The sequence below is a fragment of the Mandrillus leucophaeus genome, unplaced genomic scaffold (genome assembly GCF_000951045.1).
Source record: "Mandrillus leucophaeus isolate KB7577 unplaced genomic scaffold, Mleu.le_1.0 Scaffold48, whole genome shotgun sequence".
In the NCBI taxonomy this organism is placed as follows: domain Eukaryota; kingdom Metazoa; phylum Chordata; class Mammalia; order Primates; family Cercopithecidae; genus Mandrillus; species Mandrillus leucophaeus.
In genome coordinates this window covers 1,251,962-1,266,392 of record NW_012105142.1, presented here as the reverse complement: position 1 = coordinate 1,266,392, position 14,431 = coordinate 1,251,962, and the positions used below count along the sequence as shown (strand labels likewise).

At 39.1% G+C, this 14,431-nt stretch overlaps 1 protein-coding gene across 1 annotated transcript in view; it reads left to right on the top strand.

Moving 5' to 3' along the window:
- DPY19L3 (dpy-19-like 3 (C. elegans)) overlaps positions 1-14,431 on the top strand; it is an 83,298-nt gene that overhangs the window by 30,788 nt on the left and 38,079 nt on the right. The window contains exon 8 of the mRNA XM_011995250.1: positions 13,267-13,398. Within this exon, the coding sequence (XP_011850640.1) occupies positions 13,267-13,398 (132 nt within the window). The remainder of the gene's footprint in view (positions 1-13,266; positions 13,399-14,431) is intronic.

Here is a 14,431-nt window from a genome sequence, read left to right as displayed (position 1 = left end):
TTTTAAGTTGAAAAATGGAATGGATTTATTTTGGAGCATAAGTGCCTAGGTCAATTGTTAGTTATAGAGATGACTTAAATTTTAAAATGTAAGATAGCTCTTTTAAGATTTCTTACTGTGTACTGCCACTTTTAAAAAAGAACTCAATAGGTATATAACAGTTTTTTTGTAGTACTTCATAAAATTTTCATAGTCACATTTAACTAATATGGGATGTGAATCCCTGTTGACTGGCTGAAAGTCACATGTGAAATAAAGAAACCCATCTCTGTCTCCTAGTGTCTGCTGCTGTCATTTAATCACATTTTTTCATGTGCAAAAATATGATTTTATGTATTGTGTACAGTTTTAAAATGGCTTATAGTTACTATTCTAAAGTAGTAATAACTTAAATATTTCCCAAGTATAATAAAATACTTTCTCCAGATCTAAGGCAGCAGTGTAGCCCAAGGATTTGCTCTCATTTATGCCATATCAAAGGAGATGCAGCCAGCTTCCATAACGGATTGAGTCTGAATTAAGAAACATGAAAGCCAACCAGCAAATACACATTGCCTGTCTGCTGAGACACTGTAATAGGATGGGCACTACAGGAAATGCTAATATGTGTAATTTATTGTCGTAGCCACAGTTTGCCTTTTAGCTTGGGAAACAAAGGTTACACACATCAAGAACAGGCAGACAAATGATAGCTGCTAATTAGCAATACTGATATATCTAAAAGAAGAAAAGTTATTTTTAGGCAGAGAAGTGTTTACAGAAGTGAGAAGCTAGAACTGGACCACCGAGATCACAAACGAGAGTAAAATTTGGGTGGGATGTTGGGTGGGGGCAGAATAGGAAGGTAGAATACAGCAAGAGCAAGTAGATAGGACAAGTTTATATATGTATATAAAATGTTCAGTGTTTCTGCAGGTGTGCCAGTGGCCACTCCTACACTGCTGGTAACCTATACACTCCTATAATCCTTCTTTAGTGTAGTTTCACAGCAGGTATCAAAAGCCTAAAAATGTATTTGCCTTTTCACCAACATTTCTACCCCTATAAATTTGTCCTAAGTAAATAATCTACCATGTTCATTTTAGCTGTATTGTAATAAGAAAAAGCTGGGCAGAAAAGATAAAAAGAAATAAAAAACTGGAAATGACTTGAGCCAATAGCAGTAGGGTATACTTAAATAAATGATGGCATATCTATGCAATCAAGTATTACATAACCATTAGTTTCCCTCCATATTTTTTTGAAAAAGCAAAACATAGAGAAAATGAGTAAAGGTTCTAGAAAAACACACAATAAAGTATTAACAGTCAGCTACATGATTGATGTTCTGCGTATTCTTTTTGTTCTTTAGATCTTTGATTTTTTCTGATAATGAACATGTATCTCTTTTTTTTTTTTTCTTTGAGACGTGACTCTCACTCTGTCTCCCATGCTGGAGTGCAGCGGCACGTTCTTGGCTCACTCCAACCTCCACCTCCCGAGTTTAAGCAGTTCTCCTGCCTCAGCCTCCCAAGTAGCTGGGAATGCAGGTACATGCCACCACACCTGGCTAATATTTTTATTTTTAGTAGAGTCAGGGTTTTGCCATGTTGCCCAGGCTGGTCTTAAACTCCTGACCTCAAGTGATCCACCTGCCTCAGCCTCTCAAAGTGCTGGGATTACAGACGTGAGCCACTGTGCCCATCTGAATATGTATCTCTTTTAAAATTAGAAAACAAAGGTACTGTTTTGGCTCACACAACATTTTAAAATAATATAGCTAATTTATATTTAGTTCTAAACTTTGTTCAACTTTTGCATTTGAAGCTATGTTGGTATTAGAAGTAGTTTTAAGTATCAGACTTTAAGGAGGAACATTATTACAATGAAAGGATCCTGAGTTATAAAACTAAATTGCTGCTATCAGCTCTGAAAGTAACTGGCTCTTTTAGCTTAGGCAAGTGATTTAACTTAGTTTCTTCATGAATTAGAATCACTTCTCTCTAACCATGTCAAATGGGAAAGAGTTGGAATAATTGGTATAGAAAAGGTAATACAAATTCAGAGCTCAAGATGGTGACAAGAAGCAGTACCTTCTTCAGTCCGTTTTGTCATCTTTTCATGAATGATGAAACTCTTACCAGCAAAAACTCAAGTTTCCAGTGAGAAATGTGAACAGAGTAAAACAGAACAGCGAGCATATTATAAAGTGTATACTTTAACTTAATTAAAGGCTAAAATATGGAGGTTAATAAAGTTTTCTTAATTTATGTGGAAACAAGACACATTCATGATAAATGCTTAAGAGATCATGTTAAGTACCCTATATGGTTCCAGACAAGAGGGGGTAGAGACATTTCTCCCCGTTCCTCCCCAAAGTACATTTAAAAACCTTAGACAGTATATGTATATAACAAACCTAAGAGGAATTTCAGAGGTAGTGAGAAGAAATCAGACTGCCTAGAGACCTTGAGACCAGAGGGAAAATTTGACAGCGAGTTTCTTGGGTTTTCTTTTTGCCCCATATATCCTTGACTGGGTGCTGAAGAAGTCAGAAACCTGGGAATACCAGTGGACTCAAACAAACAAAAAGCCTCCTCCCTCTAGCAAAAGGACCAGCAGAGAGGAAGCCTAAGAAGACAGAAAACTTTCAAACATTAACTGCCTTATTCTAGCCAAATGCTACAGAAAAAACCACAGCCCCACTCCCACCTCCATCAGCAAAGTTCAGTGGGAAGCCTAGACTCCTACCCTTACCCAGCTGTCACTAGGCATGCCTCGCTTCCTGCCAGACCTGTGTCAGAGAAGTCTAGGGAACCAGAACTTTCACTAGCTCCCAGAGACATCTGTGAAGGCCGCTTGGGAAACCTGGACTTCAACTCTCGCTCAGTGGTAATGAGACATCCTGTCCCCTCTCTGTCAGGATGGTGTCAGAGGAGGCCAACAGGGAGGTGGAGACTCTAACCACCACCCAGATGGAATAAGCCTTTCTCTATCTACTGCCCGACCCCATGCTGTCGGTGGACCATGTAAGGAGCAGTGGTGACGCACTTCTATCTCTCCCAGCCAGGATGTGTCAGCAGGGACCTGTAGAGAGCCTGAACTTTCACCTTCACCCAGCAATAAGGAAGCACACCTTCTGCTCACCCCCAGATGTCAATGGAGGGCAAGTGGGCACCTTGGACTTCCATTTCCGTCTGGAAGTAACGAGGCAGCACCCTTCTTTCCCTGTTAGCGTAGCGTTGGCATAGTTTGAATGTTTTTGTGGTCCCCCACCAAATTTATATGTTGAAACCCAAACGCCCAAGGCGATGGTATTAGGAGGTAGGGCCTTTTAGGAGGTGTTTAGTGCCATTATAAAACAGGCACAAGGGAGCTGTTTCACCATGTGAGGAGGACACAGCAAAAAAGTGCCATGAGTGAACCAGGAAACAAGCCCTCACCAGCCAGTGAATCTGCCAGTTCCTTGATCTTGGACTTCCCAGCCTCCAGAACTATGAGAAGTAACTCTTTTGTTGTTTATAAGCTACCTAGATTACAGTATTTTGTTACATAGCAGCCTAAATGGACCAAGACACATGGTGTCACAGGAGGCCTGCTAACATGGCAGATTTAAATAAGATCCAGGGTCCCATAATGTAATAGGATACAGTTAAAAATCAATCACTTCTTAGGCCGGGCACAGTGGCTTATGCCTATAATCCCAGCACTTTGGGAGGCCGAGGCAGGCAGATATTTGAGGTCAGTTTGAGATCAGCCTGGGCAACATGGTGAAACCCTGTCTCTACTAAAAATGCAAAAATTAACTGGCTGTGGTGGCATGTGCCTGTAACGCAGCTATTCAGGAGGCTGAGGCAGGAGAATAGCTCGAGCCCAGGAGGCGGAGGTTGTAGTGAGTTGGGATGGGGCAACTGCATTCCAGCCTGGACAACGGAGCAAGACTCTGTCTCAAAAAAAAAATTACTTCTTATATTAAGAATCAGGAAAATATCTCTTGAGTGAGAAGAGACAGTCAATAGATGCTAACACTGAGATACACAGAAATTGGATTATCTTACAAGGAATTTAAGGCAGCCATCATAAAAAAAAAGCTTCATTGAGCAGTTACAAACACACTTGAAGCAAATGAAAATACAAGCTCTAAGCAAATAAGGAGAAGACACAAAGAATAAGCAAGTGGAAATTTTGGAACAGAAAAATTCCAATAATCAAAGCTTAAAACTCAGTGAATGGACTCAACAGCAAAATGAAGTGGTCAGAGGAAAGAATCAGTGAACTTGAAGATAGAACAATTTAGAAATTACCTCATCTGAACAAGAAAAAATAGAATGAAACAAAAATGAACAAAGCCTCAAGGACCTGTGAGACTAATGAAAAGTCTAACATTCAGGTAATCAGAATCCCAGAAGACGACAAGAAAAGAGTGTACTGAAGCTGAAAAAAGTATGCAAATAAATACTTTTGGAAAAAATGTTGAAATTTCCTCAAATTTGGCAAAAGCTATAAACCTTCAGAATCAACAAGCTGAGCTAGTATCAAACAGGAAAAATCCAAATAGAGCCACACTAAGACACATTATAATCAAACTTCTGGAGAGTAAACATAAATTTTAAAAAGTTTAAAGTAGTCAGAAAAATACTGTACCTATAGGGGAAAACCAATTAGAATGACAGTGAATTCCTCATCAAAAACCATGGAGGGGCTGGGCCCAGTGACTCATGCCTATAATCCCAGCACTTTGGGAGGCTGAGGCAGGTGGATTGCTTGAGCCCAGGAGTTTGAGACCAGCCTGGGCAACATGATGAAACCCCATCTCTATAAATAATAATAATAATAATAATAATAATAATAATATGATTAGCCAGGCATGGTAGCACGTGCCTGAGGTCTCAGATACTTGGGAGGCTGAAATGGGAGAAATTGAGGCTGCAGTGAACTGTAATTGCACCACTGCATTCTAACTTGGGCAACAGAGCAAAACCCAGTCTCAAAAATAAAAGCAAAAAAAAAAAAAAGACATAGAGGCCAAAAGGAAGTGGCATAGTGTTTTCAGATGGAGAAAAAAAGAACTGTCAAGGCTGGGCGCAGTGGCTCATGCCTGTAATCCTACTACTTTGAGAGGCCGAGGTGGGTGGATCACAGTGTCAGGAGATCAGGACCATCCTGGCTAACACGGTGAAACCCTGTCTCTACTAAAAATACAAAAAATTAGTTGGGCGTGGTGGCAGGCACTTGTAGTCCCAGCTACTTGGAAGGCTGAGGCACGAGAATGGCATGAACCCAGGAGGTAGAGCTTGCAGTGAGTCTGGATTATGCCACTGCACTCCAGCCTGGTCGACAGAGCGAGACTCTGTCTCAAAAAAACAAAAAAAAAACCTGTCAGCCTATACTCCTATACCTAGTTAAAATACCCTTCAGGAACGAAAGAGAAATCAAAACATTCTCAATTAAGGAAACTAATATTGCCAGCAGTCCTACCTTAAGAGAATGGCTAAAGGAAGTTGTTGAAACAGAAAGGAAATAAGGAATTTAAGAGCATCAGAAAGGAAGAAGAGGCAATGAAAAAAGTAAAAATGTGAATAAATATAACAGACTTTTCTTATTCTCTTGAGTTTCTAAATTATGAGGCTCGGCATGGTAGCTTATGCCTGTAATCCCAGCTCTTTGGGAGGACGAGGTGGGCGGATCACCTGAGGTCAGGAGTTCGAGACCAGCCTGGCCAACATGGCGAAACCCCATCTCTACTAAAAATACTAAAATTAGTCGGGCGTGGTGATGGGTGCCTGTAATCCCAGCTACTCAGGAGGCTGAGGCTGGAGAATTGCTTGAACCCAGGAGGTGGAGGTTACAGTGAGCCAAGATTGCGCCATTGCACTCCAGCCTGGGAGACGAGGGAAACTTGTCTCAAAATATATATGTATATTATATTTGATGGCTGAAGCAAAAATTATAGCACTGTCTTATGCGGTTCTCTGTATGTAAAAGAAATACTTAAAACAATATAAAATGTGAAGGGTAATGAGACTTAAATGGAGGTTAGTGTTCTATGCCTCAGTCAAACAGTTAAAATGTCCATACCACGAGTCCGTAATAAGTTATTAATGCATAATGTAATAGCCAGAATAACCACTTTAAAAAACTATACGAGGCAGTACATGAAAAAACAGTACAGATAAATAAAAATGAAATTCTAAAAATGTTCAGATAACCCATAGGAAGACAGGAAGAAGAAAGCAGGAATTACAAACAAGCAAACAAAAAAAGAATAAAAGAGCAGATTTAATACCTAAAATAGCAATAATTACATTAAAGGTAAATGATCTAAATATACTAATTAGAGAGATGGCAGGGTGGATTTAAAAAGCATGACCCAACTGTTGTCTAAAACACACTTCAAATACAACAATATAGATAAGTTGAAGGGTGGAGAAAGATACAACATGCAAGTATTAATCAAAAGAAAGGAGTAGCTATGTTAATATCAGAGAAAGTAGATATCAGAGCAAAGAAAATTACTAGGGACAGAACAGAACATTATATAATGATAAAAGGTTTAGTGTACCAAGAAGACATAGCAATCCTAAGTGTACCTGCACCAAACAACAGTACTGCGACATGTGTGAAGCAAAAACTGACCGAACTGAAAGGAGAAATAGACAAATTCACAATTGTAGTTTGAGACTTCAACACCTCTCTCTGGACAATTGATAGAACACCAGACAGAAAATCATCAGAGATATAGAACCCAACAACACCTTCAACCAACAGAATCTAATAATCATTTACAGAAACTCCACCCAACAACAGCAGAATACTCATCCTTTTCAAGCAGTCACAGAGTACTTACCAACATAGACTATCTCCCGAGCCATAAAACAACAAACATAAATGAATTAAGATTATAGAGAATATAATCTCTGACTACAATGGATTCAAATTTGAAATCAGTACAGAAAGATAACAGGAAATGTTTCAATACTTGGGAGTTAAGCTCACTATTACATGTATAGTAGTAATAGCCAGAGTAACCACTTTAAAAAAAATAAAGATATACACTAAAAAAGAGTCAAAGAGGAACCCTTGGAGAGCATTGAACTCAATGAAAATGAAAGTGAAGCATATCTAAATTTGTGGGACACATCCAAAGCAGTATTAAGAGGAAAATGTGTAGCACTAAAATACTTACATTAGAAAAGACAGAAAGTCTGAAATCAGTCATCCAAGCTTTCACCTTAAAAAAGGGAACAAAATAAATTCAAGCCAGGAGAAGAAAATAGTAAAGAGCAGAAATCAATGCTATTGAAAACATATGAATAATAGAATTAATTAAAAAGAGCTAGCTTGGTCGGGCACGGTGGCTCACACCTATAATCCCAGCACTTTGGGAAGCTGAGGCGGATGGATCACCTGAGGTCAGGAGTTCAAGACCAGCCTGGCCAACATGGTGAAACCCCATCTCTACTAAAAATAAAAAAATTAGCTCAGTGTGGTGGTGGGTACCTGTAATCCCAGCTACTTGGGAGGCTGAGCAGGAGGATCACTTGAATCCAGCAGGCGAAGGCTGCAGTGAGTCGAGACCGCGAAATTGCACTCCATCCTGGGCAATGAGAGCGAAACTCCGTCTCATGGATGGATGGATGGATGGATGGATGGATGGATGGATGGATAGATAGGTCGATAGAGCTGGCTCTTTGAAAGATTAGTAAAATTGTGAACCTCCTCCATAATTGCCTTGGAAGATTAAAACTTTTCAATCTTAACAGACTTCCAAAGTTCTGAGTCTCAGGAAGAGTGGGAGGTGGGTGGGTGTTGAGTGCTTAATGGATACAATTCACATTACTTGAGTGATAGATACAGGAAAAGCCCAGACTTCATCAGTATATGTTATATACATGTAACAAAACTGTACTTGTACCCCTTAAATGTACACAAATGTATAAATCAAAGTTTTGAGCCTCTGTGGTACTATTTACGTGGTAGCCAGTATAGCATAGTGGTTAAGCACACAGAGTCTGCAGCCAGGCTGCCTAAGTTTGAATGAGTCATACATGGGTCATATGGAAAAATGTTTGGTATTTTATTAATGTTAAACAGATATTAACTGCGGTTATTATGAATGGTGATAAGGAGCCTGAACACGATCCATTGAAGACAACTGCAGTTATTATACACAGAAAGGATATACAGTTGTCCCTTGAACAACACAGGGGCTACGGGTGCCAGTGTCTCCCCCCAGCAGTTGAAAATCTGCACACAATTTTTGACTCCCCAAAAACTCAACCACTAGTAGCCTACTGTTGACCAGAAGCCTTATCAATAACATAGTTGATTAACACGTATTTTGTATGTGATGCATTATGTATTATGTTCTTAAAGTAAGCTAGAGAAAGGGAAATGTTAAATCCAAAGGAAGAGAAAATGTACTTACTGTTTATTAAGTGGAAGTGGATCATCACAAAGGTCTTCATCCTCGTTGTCTTCACATTGAGTAGGCCGAGGAGGAGGAGGTACAGGAGGGGTTGGTCTTGCTGTCTCAGGAGTAGCAGAGGCAGAGTAAAATCTATGTATAATTGGACTTGTGTTGTTCAGGGGTCAACTATATTCTTGCTGCCTTGTTTCTATACTGTACTGTACTAATAGAACCGGGAAAGAGTATCCAGTATACCACTGATAATGCAGGACTTCCTAATACACAGTACTGCTCAATTTTACATTTTTGGCTGTTCATCAGCAATGTTTCATTTGAATGTATATAAAACTATACAATCTTGTTGTTACACAAACTGCCCCTTTTTCTGGAAATAGACTCACTTGATATAAAAAGAACTGTAAACATCAAAAAACACCCACAAATAAAGGCAAACAGAAAGATGTTTTTGGAAAAAAAGCATTTGTAAATGAGTTAGTATCCTTAAAGAGTTCCTACACATCCATGAGAAAACCATTTATAAACCGATAAGAAAAGGGAACAAAGGACACAAACACTGCCTAGAAAGAAGAGCATCAAAAAGAGTCAAATGCATAGGTACAGACTTAACCCAAAGTGATAACTTGTGCTTTACAAAACACCACAAAGCATTGCTGAAAGTTTTAAACGCCTAGATTGGAAAGATAATGCATGTTCTTGGGTTGGAAGACTTAACTGTTGTTAAGATGGCAGTGCTCCCCAAATTGATCTACAAATTCAACACATTCCCTCTCAGAATCCCGGAGGAGTTTTTGCAGAAATTGACAAGCTGATCCTGAAATTCATATGGAAACTCAGGGGACCCAGAATAGCTAAAACAATCTTCAAAAAGAAGAGTAAAGTTGGAAGACTCACACTTTCCAATTACAAAACTTACTAGAAAGCTATAGTAATCAGGACAGTGTGATACTGGCGGAAGGGTTGACGTAAACCCAAGGAATAGAATTGAGAGAGATAAACCCTCACTAGAAATGGTCAGTTGATTTTCAACAAGGGTTTGAAGATAATTAAATGGAGAATTAATGGTCTTTTCAACAAATGATGCAGGAATAACTGATATCGACATGCAAAAGCATGAAGTTGAGCCCCTTCCTCTCACTGTACACACTAACTCAAAGCGAATCACAGACCTAAGTGTAAGAGCTAAAACCAAAACTTTTAGAAGAAAACATAGTAATAATTCTCCATGACCTTGGAGTAGCACAGACCTTCTTAGATACAACACCAAAAGCACAAGTGACTTTTACAAAAGCAGATTAGTTGGACTTCATCAAAATTAAAACTGTTGTACTCAAAAGTGTAGTATTAAGAAAGTGAAAAGACAGCCCATAGAACGAGAGAGAATATTTGTAATCATATATCTGATCAGGAATTCCAGAATGTATGAAGAACTCTTATAACTCTTTCAGTGATAAAATAGCAAAGGATTTGGGTAGATATTTCTCTAAGTAAGATACATAAATGTTCAATAAACACATGAAAAGATGTTCAACATCATTAGCTATCAGGGAAATGCAAATCAAAACCACAAGCAGATACCACTTTACACCCACTTGGATGGCTAAAATTAAAAAACAGAGACAAATGTCACGGATGTGGAGAAATTAGAATTCTCATACATTGATGATGATGGGATTATAAAATGATGTAGTCACTTTGAAAACCAGCATTTCCTCAGCGTTTCCTGATTTTAAATATAGAGCTACCATATGATTTAGCAGTCCCACTCCTAGATACATACCAAGAGAAATGAAAACATAACCATGCAAAAATATTTGTATATGAATGTTCATAGCAGTGTGATTCATAGCTACAAAGTGGAAACCACCCGAATGCCCATATCCCTTCCATAAACAATGTAGTCTGGCCGTGCAATAAATAGTGTTCAGCAATAAAAAAGAATGTTGATACATGGTGCAACATGGATGAAACTTGAGAAACTTGCTAAGTAAGAGAAGATAGCCAAAAAAGATTGCACTTTATTCCATTTCTGTGAAATGTCCAGAATTTACAAATCTGTAGAGAACAGTGCATCAGTGGTTGCCGGGGCTGGGGGTAGGGGATGATGGCGAGTGATGGCTAGTGGATATGGGTTTCTTTTGGAGTGATGAGAATGTCATAAAATTAGACTAAGGTGATAGTTGCACAATTCTGTGAATATACCAAAAATCATGAAGTGTACACTTTAAATGGGTGAATTTGATGGTGTATGAATTATATCAACTAATAAAACTGCTAAGAAGGAAAAACTCTTCCTTCTCTAACCAGTAATTGTACTCAGGAATCTATCCCTAAGAAAATGTTTTTATTCATCCATTCCTGCAATGTTTATTAAGTGCCACTCTTCTGGTGGGTATTCTTTAAGGTGCTGGGGATACAGCAGTGAACAAAATACATAACTAATCAGAATTCGATTAGAAATTCTGAGAATCAGATCTGAAAAAAATTTTAAAAGGATGTTCACAATGTTAATAAAAAGCCAGAAACACCTAAATGGTCCAGTGGCAAACAAATTATGGCATATGGTGGAATGTTACATAACCATTTAAAATTTAAGTTTTCACAGAATAGTCACTGATGTGAGAAAAGGATATGGTAGGATGTGAAGGATGTAAAATCCTGTACATGAAATACTATATACTGCTATGAAATCAATATTATTTCTTTAGGTAATGGTGCTGGGTTTTGACTCAAGAGCCTACCTATCGATTGCTATTTCTTGTTTGTGTTTTTCTGAAGTGTCTAACTCTCCTAGAGTAAGATACATTATCTTCATGATCCTAAAGATCATCCGCATCCATTTCCCTGGGTTCCCACTCACACCAAGCAAAGCGCTGAACTGCTACAAGCCTCACTTTTCAATGCTTCTATCAATAGGTTTGTTTCCCTTGAGGTTAAGAGAACAAAACCATGGAGAAAATCAGATTTGCTGCTGAATAAAACTGGTATTTTTCACATGTCAGTATGAGTATGGCATTGTCTGATTTGAAAGAGAAGAAGAAAACTAACAGAATAAGTGTCCACTCTTTGTTAGGAACTGCCTTTTTTTTCTTTGTGGCATGTTTCGTGTATTCAAGTTAGTTGTGTTTTGCTGCTTTTAGTATCAACCTGTCAACAATTTTCATTACATCGAGAGTTAATCCTTAGCGCTCATTATGTACCAGGCATTTCCTCCCCACCCGCCCATCCCCCTCTTTTTTTTAGAGACCAGGTCTTGCTCTGTTACCCCGGCTGGAGTGCAGTGGAGCAATCATAGCTTACTGCAGCCTCAACCTCCTGGACTCAAGTGATCCTCCTGCCTCAGCTTCGTGACCAGCTGGGACTGCAGGCTTTTGCACTACCGTACCTGGTTAGTTTTTTTTATTTTTGTAGAGACACAGTCTCGCTGTGTTTCCCAGGCTGGTCTTGAACTCCTGGGCTCAAGCGATCCTCCTGTCTCAGCTTCCCAAGATGTTGGGATTACAGGCATTAGCCACCGTGCTTGGCCACCAGGCATTTTCATACATTACCACATCTGGTTCTTGTCAGACCCTACATCAACTCTGTGAGGAAGGTGTCATCGTCTCTGGTTCACGGATGAACCATTTAGGTCACATAGCTGGTGTGCAGCAGAATCGGAACTGCAGTACCGTGCTGTTGGTGCCAGAGCTGATGTCATTGCCCACTGTACTGTGCTGCCTGCTGTGAAGCTGTGAGGTCAGAGAAAACAAGGCCATGCAGCAGGAGGGGTTTGCAGTCTGATCAGGGGATCTGGGCACACACTCACACAGACAAAGCAAGGAATGAAACAGTCCTAAAGTATAGAGTATGGAAAGCTAGGAAATAACAGAGCACACAGTGAAGTACTTATTGTTGGCCATAAACACTAACTGAAATAGTTGAAAAGAAAACTGAAGATTACAAATGGCCTTTGCCAATTCCCAGAAATAAATACATTTATGTTGTTGCTTATATCCTCTACTTCATATCATCCCTCTTTACTTCCCTTTTAATTAATGTTAGAAGATTTGTTATTAAAAGGTAAATAAACAGTTGGTATGTATATGATCTAGTTTCCTTTTTTAGGTTGTGTTTCTTTTTTTTTTTTTTCTTGTGATGGAGTCTCGCTCTGTTGCCCAGGCTGGAGTGTAGTGGCGCATTCTCGGGCTCATTGCAACCTCTGTCTCATGGGTTCAAGCGATTCTTCTATCTCGGCCTCCCAAGTAGCTGGGATCACAGGCACGAGCCACCACACCCGGTTTTTTTTTTTTGAGACGGAGTCTCACTCTGTCCTTCAGTGTGGAGTGCAGTGGCGTGATCTCAGCTCACTGCAAGCTCTGCCTCCCGGGTTCATGCCATTCTCCTGCCTCAGCTTCCCGAGTAGCTGGGACTACAGGCACCTGCCGCCACGCCTGACTGATTTTTTGTATTTTTTAGTAGAGACGGGGTTTCACTTCTTAGTCAGGATAGTCTCGATCTCCTGACCTTGTGATCTGCCCGCCTTGGCCTCCCAAAGTGCTGGGATTACAAGCATAAGCCACCGCACCAGGCCTTTTTTTCTTTTTTTTTTTTTGGATTTTTAATAGAGATGGGGTTTCACCATGTTGGCCAGACTGGTCTTGAACTCCTGGCCTCCAGTGATCCCACCCACCTCGGCTTCCCAGAGTGCTGGGATTACAGGTGTGAGCCACCACGCCCAGCCTAGATTGTGTTTCTTAAAGCTATGTGTGTTTTCTGCATTATTTGTAAGCTGAGATTGTATCCAACTCATGACCAACATGTCAGCATGTGGTGATCTCTTGGTAAAATATTTGTACTCATCTAATCTTTGGTTCTTGCAGGCAACGTGGCTGTATGGAATACAGATAACAAGTTTACTCCTGGTCTGCATTCTTCAGTTTTTTAATTCCATGATTCTTGGATCGCTGCTCATCAGTTTTAACCTTTCAGTATTCATTGCAAGAAAACTTCAGGTAGGACTTTTTTTTTGTCGTTTATTGAAGTAACCCTTTTTTTAATTGCGTGGCTTATTGAACCTTATTTTCATACAGCATACAAAGGGAAATTTACGACCTGACTTCGCACTAAAAAGCGCAAGTGGCATTGTGTGCTTTTTCATGTGCGTGTGGTAGCATTTCTGTTTCAAGCTTTCTGAGGTCATCTTTTTGTTTTGACAGTTATTTCTTAGAGAAATGGAACCCTACCTTCAATGTGGGGATCAGCTAAAGGTGCTTGGTCGAATGCCACTGATTTAAAGTTAAAGTAAAAGAGAAAAGTTTTTAATTTTCATGAGTGTGAACTCAGGAGCGAGAAGAGTCTCCTGCTTATGTTGGGAGCGTGTTCATCACAGTCTTTAACATTGGTGAATACCCTGCTGTCATTTGATGTAGTAAAGCTACTCTTTTCCCCATCCTTCCATACCATACTAGTTACTTTTAGGTGAACCACAGTTAACTCTGTTTTGAGAATTTTGAAAATCCAAATAAATAGCTTTAGAAACAGTGAAACATTTCCTAGGGTATTGTCAAATCATGTTTGAAAACAATGACTTGCTCTTTTAGCTTTATTTATATAATTAAATTTCTTGTATTTACATAAGATATGAGTCATTTGTTTTTGCTTAAAATTATAACATCCTGTTTCACATAGACTAGAAACATTTCTGTGTCAAGAAGCCATTGTTTTCCACTTTGAGAAAAAGAAATCATTTTTCTTATTAGTCTTTTGAGTGAGAATTGTTATGGACAAAGGCTTTTAGTTGACTATCAAAAACAGCAGTTCACAGTCATCCTTTTAACCTTAATTATAAATAAATATTACTCGTATTTGAACTGTTAAGATATTATTATATTTAACAATGTATAAAATTATCTGATGATTATAAGAAAACTATTACATGTCAAAAGGCACAATGTACTTCTTTTTACACCTATAGGTCTTTTATGTAACTGAGTTGTAACTATGTCTGTGATGTGGGAATTAATGGATAAAAGATGTAACAGGGCC